The 14,161-nt window shown below is 42.4% G+C and overlaps 1 protein-coding gene across 2 annotated transcripts in view; it reads left to right on the plus strand.

Moving 5' to 3' along the window:
• The first annotated feature begins 427 nt into the window (after positions 1-427).
• The window catches only part of IQGAP2 (IQ motif containing GTPase activating protein 2), a 604,286-nt gene continuing 590,552 nt past the window's right edge, over positions 428-14,161 (plus strand). Inside the window, exon 1 of one of the 2 annotated variants that reach the window (XM_029575244.1) lies at positions 428-626. In XM_029575244.1, the coding sequence (XP_029431104.1) occupies positions 581-626 (46 nt within the window). In that variant the 5' untranslated portion in view covers positions 428-580. The remainder of the gene's footprint in view (positions 627-14,161) is intronic. The other variant, XM_029575253.1, reaches the window with a different exon arrangement.

Consider the following 14,161-nt stretch of genomic DNA (forward strand, 5'->3'; position numbering starts at 1 on the left):
GAACCGAGGCGAAGGCGGGGCTAGGCAGAGAACTCGAGATTCAATAAAACGGAGAGCGATCGGCGTGCTCAGCGGTCCGCTTTCCTGGCAGCACGCTCCCTGTACCTCCTCCTGTTACGCTTTATAACCGCCAATAACTTTGGAAAGTTAGCAGGAAAGTTCACTCGGAGAAATGCAATAAAATAGAATTCCGGCGATCCACGTTCTGGTGCAGACACCTATAATGATTTTTTCCTGTTGTCCTTTCTTTACAATGAGCCACAATGCTGGGGGGGGAGCGCGCCAGAGTTGCACTTCTAGCCCCGCTTCTGCTGCAGTACCCGCGGGCGGCCGGCAGGTGCCGCTGCCGGGCTCTAAGAGGCCGGGTTGTGCGCGGCGCGGAGCCGGGGGCGGAGCTGGGGAGGGGGAGGAGCCCATCTCGAGCTGACAGAGCCGAGCGAGCAACAGGCGACGGTGCAGGCGAAGAGGGGAGGGGGAGGTCAAAAAGCGGGACACCTGCAGCCGCTGGGAGCCCGGAACCGAGGAGAGAGAGAGAGAGAGTGTGCGCGCGTGGTTCGCAGCCCGGGGCGCCACGAACAGGATGCACCATGAAGAGAAGCCGTCCCTGCTCAGACCTAGATATGGATGTAAGTGCGCTGCTGTCCGATCCCGTCGCCCGCTCGGGCTCAGGTACAGCGGTGCCGTCGCCGCTCAGGTTTAGCCCAGGTTTGGTTTCGCAGGAGCGGGAAGTGAACTGCTGCAGGACGATTTTTTTTTTTGCCATGTGCATTGGGGAGGGTGAGATTCGTATTTTCAGCTGCACCTGGGATGTCCTGGAACCAGAAACGAAGGGATTGGGAGTACGGAATCTCCCGGTCCTCTATCTTTGGAGGGGAGGGGATGAAACTCTTTACTGCTGCTTCCCCCCACTATTCTGCAGCCTGGAAAACGCTTGTTTCCGGCGCATGGTTTCACTGACTCGTCTTGATTGCGCTTGCATAAAACTATTTAGAAAGCTTTGTAGCCCGTTACTTTGCAACTGGATGGATTTAGAATAGAGGATACTGGGTCTGGTGGTCGGAGAAGGAAAGTAAAGCACGTGGCTGGTTTATATTGGAGCGACCCGCAGCGTTAACTGATGAGCCAGGAAGTGGTTTTAAAACTTGAAAGTTGTCTGTTAGCTCTGCTGTTTAGAAAAGGGCTTATATTTTTTTTTCATAATTATGTATGCAGTTTTACTTCCTGGCCTTGGTCCGCCGAGTGCACATGATTGCATGCTGAGATTGTGAGGTTATCGGGGGTTGAAACTGCTTTGTCCAGGACAGTCCTTAAGCAGTAGAAGGGAATCATACGCATGAGGTTTCTGCAGCACACCTTGAATACAATCCTTAACACCTTGCTTACTTGTCACTTTTACATAACACACCTGTCACCTTTTCTCATCCTTTAGCATGGGCTATAGTTTGTAGTCCTGACATTTTACCTTTCTGACAGTAACCTGAATAATAAAACAATTCATATTAATTCAGATGCAAAGTTTAAAGCCTTGTGAATTGACATCACTATGGCTCTGTGATTCAGGGTGATACTTTGTAAAAGTTGGCTATGTTGCAAGTGAGCAGAGGACAAGGAGGCTGGGGGTGGGAGAAACATGATGGGCACTGTCTTCCTGATCCTCGTAAGTGCCACCTTTGTTGTGTGAAGCACAAGTGGACTAACCTATTTATGAACTTTACCTGTTTTGTGCTCACCACCTTTAGCACAGTGTGACAGGCTGTGGGATGTTTGAACGGACCATATATGAGGCAGAATGCAAAATATGGAGTATTTTCACCAACTTTGGACTCCCCCCACCAGATGCAAGTTCAAGTTATGCGCTCAGAACAGTCCCTTTCTGGCTTTTTGGCTGAGATTGAAAAATGGGGATACAATTGTTTGGATCCGGGCCCAAACCAGGAAGATTAAATTTGTAGAAAAATATACACCTTCCTGTGGCGAGACTTAGTTTTGTTTTCTCAGTGCTGATTTCCCTCAGTGTGACTTGGATAAGGAGCAATAGATATCCTACAAGTGGGTCAGGCTGGTACGGCTGGCATCTGGTATATGAAAGATTGGTATATAAAAGTGTTAAATAAAATATGTTCTTGGCAGTGTGGACAAAGATTGCATGTTGGATGGGCCAGTGTGTCTCTTTCTGCCATCATAGACTGCTAGTCAGGTTAGAATTTCTCCATATGAGTAATGGTGGTTTTCTGTTCACAGTATATGCAAAGTGAATACAATTTTGAATTGATAAAATGTGAAGTGAACATCTATAACCAATAGTAATCAATAGAGAAAAGGGAACAGGGCAATCCTAACCAAAACAACTTTGAGTAACTGATTCCTTTTTTTGTTTTGTTTTGTTTGGACTCTCATTATGGAAGACATAGTGCATGGAGATTTTGTATTTTCAGTTGTTCTAACTGCCATAAATCAAGTTTGTGTGCTGATGCTTATCAGAGCTCCATGCAGAGGCTACTTTAATACTTCACACATATATATATATATATATATATATATATATATAAGTTTATAGCATGCGCAATGGAAGATTGGGATTCATGTAAGGAGCTGGAGGAGATAGCATCTTTTATGAAAAAAAGTATAAAACAATATAAGAAAATATTGGGACAATATGAAACTGAAAGAGGAAACCAAAAGCCAGGAAAGTTGATGTTTTGAGAATTTCATGAATAAATAGTTTTCCTAAAAGCTTGAGACCATTTGAGATAAGTTCGTTTCATCTATGTGAGCCTAATTTCAAATATTTCTCTCCCTCTCTTTATGTGTGTAAGAGTATAAAGGCTGCTATTCAAAAGACATAGGCACCTAAGAAAGAGTTATGCACCTGTATGTTTGAAAATATTTTTCTTGGGCTTACTGCCTTATTTAGGTGTCCTTTAAACACATAGTTCTTAAAAAGTGGATGGGGGAACACATTTAGGGAGTCTAGTCTCAGTCCTGTACTATAGGTGCCTAAAGTAGCATTTAGGAACCTTAAATCAGGCGCTGAGCCCTCCTTTGAAAATCAGGCTGAAGGTTGTCTTGGAGTAATGTGGTCACTTGTCGCTGGACTTTGATCAAACTTAGCTCACATGGTAGAGAGTAGTTGGCTGGTAATCTTTAATCCCTATTGACCTAATCAGTTGACAGGCCTGTTTCTGCCAGAAGAAGATGAAATGTAATGCATTTATGAGCTCTGCCTGATTCCTGTGCACTGTCTATAAAGCTCTTGTGTATGACAGGTTGTGAGAAGGACTTGAACAGGCCAAGTTTTGGGCCTGTTCAGTCTTTTTGCTGTCCACTGAGCTATGCAATTCCCTGCTTAGGACACTCTCTCTTTTAAAAGACCTCGTTTGTAAGTGGTTATGAACCATTATAAGACGTGGTGTTAAGATTTGTTTTTTTTGACATGCCATTATCCACAGCTAGGAATGAAGGCTGCAACCCCAAAAATGTTCTCCATATCATATTAGAGGGCCCTGATTTAGGGTGCACTAAGGCAGGGCTTCCCAAACCTGTCCACTTGTGCTTCACAGAACATATAGAAAGACATGGTTTAATGGAACAAAGTCAGCATGGCTTTACCCAGGGCAAGGCTTGCCTCACAAATCTGCTTCACTTTTTTGAAGGAGTTAATAAACATGTGGATAAAGGTGAACCGGTAGATGTAGTATACTTGGATTTTCAGAAGGCGTTTGACAAAGTTCCTCATGAGAGGCTTCTAGGAAAGTAAAAAGTCATGGGATAGGTGGCGATGTCCTTTCGTGGATTGCAAACTGGCTAAAAGACAGGAAACAGAGAGTAGGATTAAATGGACAATTTTCTCAGTGGAAGGGAGTGGACAGTGGAGTGAGTCAGGGATCTATATTGGGACCCTTACTGTTCAATATATTTATAAATGATCTGGAAAGAAATACGACGAGTGAGATAATCAAATTTGCAGATGACACAAAATTGTTCAGAGTAGTTAAATCACAAGCAGATTGTGATAAATTGCAGGAAGACCTTGTGAGATTGGAAAATTGGGCATCCAAATGGCAGATGAAATTTAATGTGGATAAGTGCAAGGTGATGCATATAGGGAAAAATAACCCATGCTATAATTACACAATGTTGGGTTCCATATTAGGTGCTACAACCCAAGAAAGAAATCTAGGTGTCATAGTGGATAACACATTGAAATCGTCAGTGCAGTGTGCTGCGGCAGTCAAAAAAGCAAACAGAATGTTGGGAATTATTAGAAAAGGAATGGTGAATAAAACGGAAAATGTCATAATGCCTCTGTATCGCTCCATGGTGAGACCGCACCTTGAATACTGTGTACAATTCTGGTCGCCGCATCTCAAAAAAGATATAATTGCGATGGAGAAGGTACAGAGAAGGGCTACCAAAATGATAAGGGGAATGGAACAACTCCCCTATGAGGAAAGACTAAAGAGGTTAGGACTTTTCAGCTTGGAGAAGAGACGACTGAGGTGGGATATGATAGAGGTGTTTAAAATCATGAGAGGTCTAGAACGGGTAGATGTGAATCGGTTATTTACTCTTTCGGATAGTAGAAAGACTAGAGGGCACTCCATGAAGTTAGCATGGGGCACATTTAAAACTAATCGGAGAAAGTTCTTTTTTACTCAACGCACAATTAAACTCTGGAATTTGTTGCCGGAGAATGTGGTTAGTGCAGTTAGTATAGCTGTGTTTAAAAAAGGATTGGATAAGTTCTTGGAGGAGAAGTCCATTACCTGCTATTAAGTTCACTTAGCGAATAGCCACTGCCATTAGCAATGGTTACATGGAATAGACTTAGTTTTTGGGTACTTGCCAAGTTCTTATGGCCTGGATTGGCCACTGTTGGAAACAGGATGCTGGGCTTGATGGACCCTTGGTCTGACCCAATATGGCATTTTCTTATGTTCTTATGTCCTGGGGACCCCACAGCCAGTCGGGTTTTCAGGATATCCAGAATGAATATGCATGAGATACATTTGCATACCATGGAGACTCTGATATGAAAATCTATCTCATGTATTTTCATTGTGGATATCCTGAAAAGCTGGCCTGTTTGTGGCACTTGAGGACTGGAGTTTGCCATCACTGTTCTAGTTGGCAGTACATGTACCAGATCAAGTAAGTGCTATGACCTCTTTAACCTAAAATTGTAAGTTTCTATAAAATTAAGTTGCATTCTGAACTTAAGTTTGTGATGTGGCTTACAGTTACATAGGAAAAACCTAGCACTTTGGTGTATGGTATAGGTGCAGACCTTAGTTATCCAGTACTTTCTCCATGGGCTGGAATTTGAGTCAGCACTGAGAACTCTCTCTTTAGTGGACTTGGATATTTGTCAGAATAGAGAAGTGCTTTTAAATGTGCATATCAGTTAATGGATTTGATTTTTCTTTTTCTTTTTTTTTTGTATTCCTGGCAGCCTCCTTGTTCTCTGTTTGGGCTGAGGCTCTGGCACCATAGGCTTTAATTTATAACTCTCTCCTTCCCTTCAAGCCCAGCCATTGTAATGGCAGTCCTTTAGCTGAGAGGCACAGACCATGATTCCCCACAGAAACCGGCACAAGTGTGCCCTTGGGCAGTGTTTCCCAACTGTGTGCCTTCAGACCTGAAATCAGGTGTGCCATGGAAAAGTCACCACTGCCTGATGCTTGGATCCAGGCCAGCTTTGCTCTCAGTACCTCGCAGAAATAAGATACCAACGGTAGCTCTTAAATGTGCAGTCCCACTGGCCGCTTCCAAAGCTACAGCGGGCGCCCTGTAATGTGGTAATTAATGGCTATGGATAGCCGGGACTTGCTTTGTGCAGTGCACACAGCACCACCGCATCTTCCCCTTTTGAGCCGTCTCCTTTAAGGAGTGGAGAAGTAGCCTAGGGAAACCAGAGTTCAAATCCCACTGTTGCTCCCTGTGACCTTGAAGTCACTTCACCCTCCATTGCCTCGGGCGCAGACTTAGTGATCCCTTTGGGCACAGGGAAATCCTACAGAACCTCTAAAATGTAATATGCTTTGAAGTGGCTGAAAGGAGGGGATATAAATCATAAAAGGAAATCCCACTTTCGGTGCCTGTCCTATCCCCAGACTGAATAAGTTGGGGAAGGTGTGCATTGAGTACTGGAGAGGACTTAATCTGACTGCTGAGAACAGCAGCAGTGACCTGGAACAGTCAAAGTCACTGAGCGGGGCTGCTCACACCACATCGACGACTTCTTTATTCTGCACGTTTGTATATGGAAGGGACTGTAAACAAACCAAACACAAATCAATATCCATTTTTCACAAACAAACCAATTAACAACATCATTAAGATCTTATAGATATTAAAAAGTCATTATTAAAAAAATACACTTTTTCTAGTTATCTTATGCAATACTGGAAATCAATGATTGTACATTGGATGAAAATCACACTACTGAGTTTTAATTACGACTGTGGAGTGTTTAAGGTAAATTTATCTTCGTATTTGTTAAAAAGTGAATATAGTTAGATATTTTTTTAAGCAAGGATTATTAAGTATAAAGATTTTTTAGATTTTTATATTTTATTTATTTATTTATTTATTTATTTCGGATTTTTATATACCGGCATTCTCAATACAAGTATCGAATCAGGTCGGTTTACATAGAACAAAACTGTCGCAATAAAGGCGTTACATTAAACAGCGTTTCTTAACATATGAGTAACATATAACATATAACATATCATATAAAATATAAATAAATAATACAAATTTAAATTTTGGGGAATTAAATTTTGGGGAATGTTTGATATTATTTCATTTCAGTTTTTGTCATCATTTTAGCAATTCATTTTTTAATCAATATCTGAGATCTTAGTGAAGGATTAAAAATGTTTTTATTTTTTAATAATGACTTTTTAATATCTTTAAGATCTTAATGATGTTGTTAATTGGTTTGTTTGTGAAAAATGGATATTGATGTTGATTTGTGTTTGGTTTGTTTGTAGCCCCTGAGGCAGCGGCCTTTGAGCCACGAAACTCGGCCTGAGTCGGGCAATTTGTGAACACGTCTCTGTTTTAATAAACATTGAAAAAGATCCAGGCATCTATTTTTGTGTTTTTCCTGACGGCTATCATAGATCGCCTACCTCTGTTTTCTATGGAAGGGACTGTTCCATCATGACAGGTTCATGTGCGCTCTCTCGCCCGTTGCTTTAAAATTGGGAAGAGAGCTTGGTGGCACGTTCAGTGTTTTCCTAGCTCTTCTCTGGCCATATGAGTCCTCTTTTATGACCTCACTGTCTGCTCCTTGGAGGATGGTGTGCCGCATGAAATATTTGTTGTGTGCCTTGGACTTGAAAACAGTATATTTAGGGCTGCAATCCTAAGGAGAAAGAGCCAGGTCTGGAGATTGCACTTGAGTCTTCATGCTGTTCTTGGATTCAGACAGGTTTTGATATTTGTATGAAGTAGAGACTTTACAAATACAACTTAATTCTTCTTTGGCCCTTTGTTACTTACTTCCTTGTTGGTATTTATTTATCTCTGGAAAGATGACTGTGGAATCAGCTGAGTTTTTTGTTTACCTGTGTGTTGGGGATAGGGAGGAAGCAAAGGAGTTCCCATGTGTTCTGTGGTTGCTTGCTCTCATTTGACTAGATGGTTTAGTTCTAAAAAATGATATATATATAGTGTTTGTCACATCTTGTGATTGTCCTGTGTTCCCTCCAGCTTGGCAGTCAGCAAATGCAATGACAATGCTGTCTCCTGGGCCCATCCTGCTAACGCTAAGTGGGTCCTAGTTTTCAGGATTTTATCGGTTGCACAGCTTTCCCTGATGTGTTGGGTCTGTTTCTCATGGCGTTAGAATGAAGAAAAACAAAAAAAAAATCTTACTGAAATATTTCAGCAGTGCAAAGATGATTGTAGACAGAAAATTCAAGGATCTTCACGATCTTTATGCTATTTTTTTTTTAAATTCCTTTATAGCTTGTTCCAGCCAGTTTGAGGGCTGTAACATAGAACAGTCTGGGCACCTGTGAACATCTGCACAAAGACCTGGACAAGATTTTCACAAACTTTTTTCCCTAGAATATCAGTAGAAAGACCTTCTTGTGGAGTAAATGGAAGACTCTGAAGTCCATGTATTTCCTGCTTGGCCACGGGACTGTAGCAAGCGTGTGTCGCAGAATTTCAGTGTTTGGTGCCCTCTCTAGTTAGATCTAATGCAATATCCAGGACAAATGTATTGCCCCTTCTTTTATCTCTTACCCTTGCTAGTTCTTCTCTTTCTCCTTTTTCTTTTTTTCTTATGTTTACAATTGTTGAAGCATATGATGGCAGCTGTAAAAAAAAAAAAAAATAAATAAAAAAAATCTCTGTATAACAAATGAGAAGAAACCATGCATATGAATAGATTTAGAGTGCCCTTCAACCTTGACCCTATTGGACCAGGGCCTCACCCTTACTGGATTGTAGTTATTTTTCAAAGAGGTAGGCACCAGGGCCATGCTGCAGCTCCAGCTCCTCCTTCCCCTCAAAACTGACTAACACATCAGACACATTTGTTATTGTGGCCCTAGATGGATGGATTGAATCTCTGGCATAATGCTTTCAGTTGTGGTTGGAAAGTGCTGGAAACCAAGTGTAATCTTGGGGCATGTGATTGTATGAGATTGCATTTGGATTGTGTGCTACCCCAGACACTGATATCTACAGTGTCATTGTGTATATGAAGCTCCAAAGGAAAACAAAATCCCCTTGTGAAACCAAGAAGCTAGTATGATGATTTGATTTCTTTTTGGGATAGGTGTTCCTGGAAATCAGGAAGAATTATTATATAATTCTACAGTATTTGACTGAAGAAACATTTCATGCCCATTGATTTCTGTCGTCAGATTTTATCCAAATACCGTCCAGCTGAGTCAGTTCGGATGAGGACAATGAAATAATACATTGAAGATGGTTGCAAATCATTTGCTGCTGAAAATGGACCCATTTGATTCACAAAATCTTATCCTTTTAGTCCACTAGAGACCAGTCTGGCACATCATATCACCAATGGGCATCCTCCAGTGAACTGGATGCACATCTTGCATGCTGAAAACACACCGGGGAGAAAGCAGTGTGATAGAACAGATTTTGACTCTTAAATTCATTCATATTGTCTGGGAGTTATTGTAAGTCTTCATCATAATGGTATTTTATTTTAATAATTGAAATGCTTTGTATTGAAATCAGCTTGAAGCCCTGGTATTCTCATTTTGAAGAGCAGTGTTCTGATTGGTTGTAGATGGCAGCCAGTTGCAGGGGAGGAGATAAGAATAGATGATGTAATTTGTCACTGTGCTGCGTCAGCCATATGTTAGTACCTGATTTCTGATTTGTTGAGAATCTTCTCCTGTATTACAGTGTAGCCATAATCCTGGAAGGAAATGGCACTCCTTGGCTTATTTATTTATTTATTTAAATTCTTTTAATATATCGATGCTCAAGAACCAGGTCTTATCGTACCGGTTTACAATAAACTAGGGGGAACCAGTTAAACAATGAAAGCAAAAAGTTACATTATAACAGGGAAAGTGGAACTGGGCTGTTAGAAAAAGGATAGGTTATGAATTCCTTGGCTATTAAAACCATTTCTGGAAGTGAAGCTGAAGAGCCTTTTAAAGCAGGCAACATTAACTGATTGCAAACATTCTGTCAGGGGTTACTGCTTTTAAGAGATCATCTTGCTGCTTTAAATTATTTTAAAGGTATAAACTGTTTTTGGGAAAAATACCAAAACATGACCTTTTTGAACGTTTCTATTGAAACTGCAGGTTTTGCAGAAATTAATGCTGTGTCGCAACCAGTCAGATTTGATCGAATCCTCACTCTTTATTTCATGACTTTATGCAAGTTTGCATAACACCTGTTCAGAATTTTGTGTGCAATTTGCGGAGCATACACAATTTGTATGTTGTAACATAAGCTTGATAGAATGAGCAGACAGGGATGGGATTTCCGTAAGGTGCGTCTCTCTCTAAATGATGTCAAATTGAATAGTCCTAGCAAGGTACACTTTCATGGTACTCCTTAACTAGGCAGGTCAGAGTCCTAGAAAAAGGTAGTTCTTGGTTTTATTGTTGTGTTTTATTGTTGTGTTTTCCTAAGCTCTTTGTTTCCTGCTTGTCTGTAAAATATCTAAACCTATAAGTTAATACTGCCTACATAACCAGCATCATGGGTGACTTGTAAGACCTGAAAGATTTAAGGGACAAAAAGACAACTTAAAAAAAAAATCTATATCCTAATTCTAAATCCTAGCTAAAAGACATCAGCATTTTTTTTATTGTATGCTTGAGCACAAACAACTCATTCAGTCCAAGGTTTTCCCTCATTTTATGCCTGTAGCAAAATCTCTTTTGTGAGTTTCAAATTATTTGTGTGACTGATGTTTTAGCTGCACATCTTGGCTCTGTTCTCCAAAATAGTCTGAACTGGCCAAGAACATTGTTTTAGGCCTTTGATGAAGAAAGCTGAGATGTGCACCTGCTTGCAGACAGCCCAGTGGAGGGCTAGCTAATGGAGACCGAGGAGAGCATCGTAAGTCGTACGAGGAAACACATGGATCCAAGTATACTTCCTTAGAGGATGGAGAGGGGTAAATGAATTCCACTTTCACGTACTTCAGAGGTGGAAATAATACACAAGTTAAGCATGTCTCAGTGAGGAGAACATTCTAGAACAAAAGGTGTCATGGTGTGAGGTGGATAGGTGGTAAACCTGGAGGTAACATAAGGAAATATTTCATCAAAAGAGGTGGTGAATGTATGGAACAGTCTCGAGGTGGTGGAGGTAGAAGTCTGTTTTTGGTGTTCATAAAAGTGTGAAATAAAACGCAGAGGATCCTTATTTGTGGGAAACTAAGGGTAAAGCTTGGGGGTAAAGTAGGATTCATGCTATAGCAGTTGAAGGAAAAATGGGCAGACTGGATGGGCTTTGCAGTAGTTATGTGCTGCCCTGTTCAGCGTTTCTTTTTAGGTATTAAAGTAGCAGGTTTGCACCAGAATGTGCATAGACCTCTGGTGCTTCAGTAATGAATCGAAGTGCATTGTCTCTATCTCCTGGTGTGTTCTAATAAGTGTTTTTATATGAATCAAAACTTTTCTTTTTTTTCATAAGGTATATGCAGCTTTATCCCACGGTGAACAATTTTAAATGGAATTGAGTACCCGCAATGGGTGATGAAATAAAAATTCCAGTGCAGTACAGCAAACAAACACCTCGTACATCCAAACCACCTGAAATACAGTGAAGCACAGGAGAGGCCTAATTTTAACCATTGTTTAAGGCCGTTTTAATGTATACTCAGAAAAATGAGGGTGGTTATTTTCAGTTTTATACTAGCCTCAAACTCATTTGCTGACACAAACTTGAGTAAAGAGCGTATTTATATATGCATTGGTTCTTTCAAAAGTCCATAAAAAAGGTGTAACTGATTTAGCAGCTGCTGGTATCGCATGTAAACCCCATTCCTAAAGATTTTGGTACAAACATCAATACAGTTTGCCAGTGGCACCCGAACTTGTGTAAATTTCATAAACAATGCGCTCTTCCAGTCTGTACTGCTTTAATTCTTCCATTTTGGGTAGATGAGAATATAAATTCCAATACTCACCCCAACACCCCGCCCGTACCTTATTTGTGAACTTTCAATTCAACCCTTTTCCTATCGCTGTCCTCCATATCTGTCCCAAGCATGCCCAGAATCCGTTAAAGTACTGGTTCCATCATTTCCGGCCTTGCCATCTTCCTCTGATTCCTGCAAGATCATACTAAGTCCAGCTCCCAGGTTCCCTTCCGTGTCTCATTACAGAGTGTGGTTTTTTTTTTTGTTTGCTTGTTTTTTTAATAATCCACACTGCCACCAAAACTAGCAAAGCCATTGTTCAAAATATCGGGCTTCCCCAGGTTCTTTAACGTTTTTTTGGTTGTAACCATAATCCACTCTGTGCAGGTTACCCAATGCTTTCCTGAAACCATAGGCTGCCAGTCTGTGCAGGTTACCCCCTGAGTAATCCATGGCCTGTACTGCCCCTAAGTCAGGCTTCTATTAGGCCCTCACTTTTTTGCAAGCAAGGGTCCTCTTTGTTCATTCCATTCTAGGTATCTGCCACTCCTTGCTGAAAACAATATTTCCTGAATTTTAGTTTGGTTTTTTTTTTTTGTCCTTGATTACCCACAAAATCAATCACCATGTCCATGCTATTTTCATTGAAAATCAGTTAATTTTTACAACAGTTAAATAATTAGACTTAAAAGCTAAAATATAAGCCAAAAGCATTCATAAGTTCCTGAGTCCACTCATCTTTGAGCTTCATATCATGACTCCTTAGTTCTACAACACCCTTTCTACTGAAAAAGGTTTACTGTTTGTGCATTATGAATATCTTTTAGAAAGTTAAATGTTTCTTTCATGTTCCCCTATCCTTTCCTGGGTGTGTATGTCTCACCTTTATATAGTTTTTGTTGCAGACCTCGTATCACTTTTGGTTTTCTTTCTTGCCTGTCTCTGTCCTTTTGGAAGATTTCAGGGGCCATGATCACTTCCTTTTTTTCAGCTAGCTATGCCTCTCCCTATGCACCTCAGAATACCACTAGCTCTGGCTACCTTCTTATAATATTTCACCTTGAGATCATCAGACACTATGGTCCTGAATTCTCTTCTCTCCTGGTCTGTGCACATCAGTTTCTCATCCGCCGTTAATGGAAGGCACCCCAGCACAGATGTGTGGGTGCTGGGAATAATTGGGTACCCGCTGCATCCATACTGCCCCCCCCCACCAGGGCTTGGGCCTACCTGATGTGTGTGGATGGCGCCGCCAGCATCCGGCCTTCACGAGTGGGTGCTCCTCTCTGTTGCGCCAGGCACTGCTGATGACGATGCTCCACCCAGTCAGTCGGGCGTCGGGTGCGATGACGTCTTCAGAATGCACCCCGATGCTGGGCCACGGGATTGGCCAGGAGAGCGACGTGGTTGGTGACATCGGCAAGGGGGAGGGACTGGCAGGATACTCAAAACCCGCCGGCTCCCCTTTGTTCGGCCTTTTCACCACCCACTGTGCGATTCTTGCCTGTCTGTCTTCGTTGTCCGATCGCCGCTTTTTATTTTATTCTGGCTCTGCCTTTCTTCGGGCTGTCAGGAGCTCCCCTGGCTCTTTGCCACTAGCAGGCAGGGAGCAGAAATCCCCGAAGCAGCGGGCTGCTTCACACTCATGGCTATGAGCCGCTTTGTTTTAAATGTGGCTGCTGGCAGCAGGAGGCTGCTTCTTCCTTCACAGCCCCCAAATAACATTTTTAAAAGCATTGGGTCACTCCCTTAGCATTGCGGCCATCAGCTGCTTTCTAATTTAGTGCTGCCTGGTGCTGCTGGCTGCAGGAGTCATGCTGCTTCCTCTATCCATGGCTGGACTATGCCTGGCTGCATTCTGTCCGTCCTGTTTTGGCAGCGTTTGTTTTGGGTGGTTCGTGACTGGTGCGGGGTGAACGGTGATGGCGGGTCGGTAGCCCGGGGGTGCGGAAGAAATTGCCCTGCGGGAAGGGAAGCGCTCATCAGGTTTCCTCACATGCATGACACCACCCCTGCGGGGGACTCTAAATGAGCTCGAGCTCCCTGCACCCTCTGCCCTGTGTGTACTGATCGTGGTCTGCCACAAGAGAGGGCGCAGAGGGAGACACACCTGGCAATGGAAGCGTGGGTGGCAGCAGACTCTCTGCTGGGATCTGGGGGAGGACGCCGGCCCCTTTACAGGGTCAGTCCAGTGGAGCTGGGAGGCCCTTCTCCTCATAGTAGGGCCTTGTAGTCAGTGCGCCCACGTTAGGCGACGCGTAGTGGCTGTGTGCTCTTCTGTGCACATAGGTGGTGTTGTGCAATTAAGTTTACCGTGCGCTTCGGTTTGACTGCTTAGGTAATTGCCAGGTGAGTGCGTTTGTGTTGGATGCATAATTTGGCGCCTGGGTGGGCAGCCTACAGGAAAAAAAGGCTGGTCGCACACCTTTGGCCACCATTCATTGTGTTTTCAGCCATATTGGCATCTGTGCTTAAGAAGCCTAAGTGTTTCCTCTATGCACAGTTTTTTTCCTTTCCAAGCATCTTGGACAGGAGTGCCTGCCGACATGGCGAGCA

This window comes from Rhinatrema bivittatum, chromosome 1 (genome assembly GCF_901001135.1).
Source record: "Rhinatrema bivittatum chromosome 1, aRhiBiv1.1, whole genome shotgun sequence".
Classification (NCBI taxonomy): Eukaryota; Metazoa; Chordata; class Amphibia; order Gymnophiona; family Rhinatrematidae; genus Rhinatrema; species Rhinatrema bivittatum.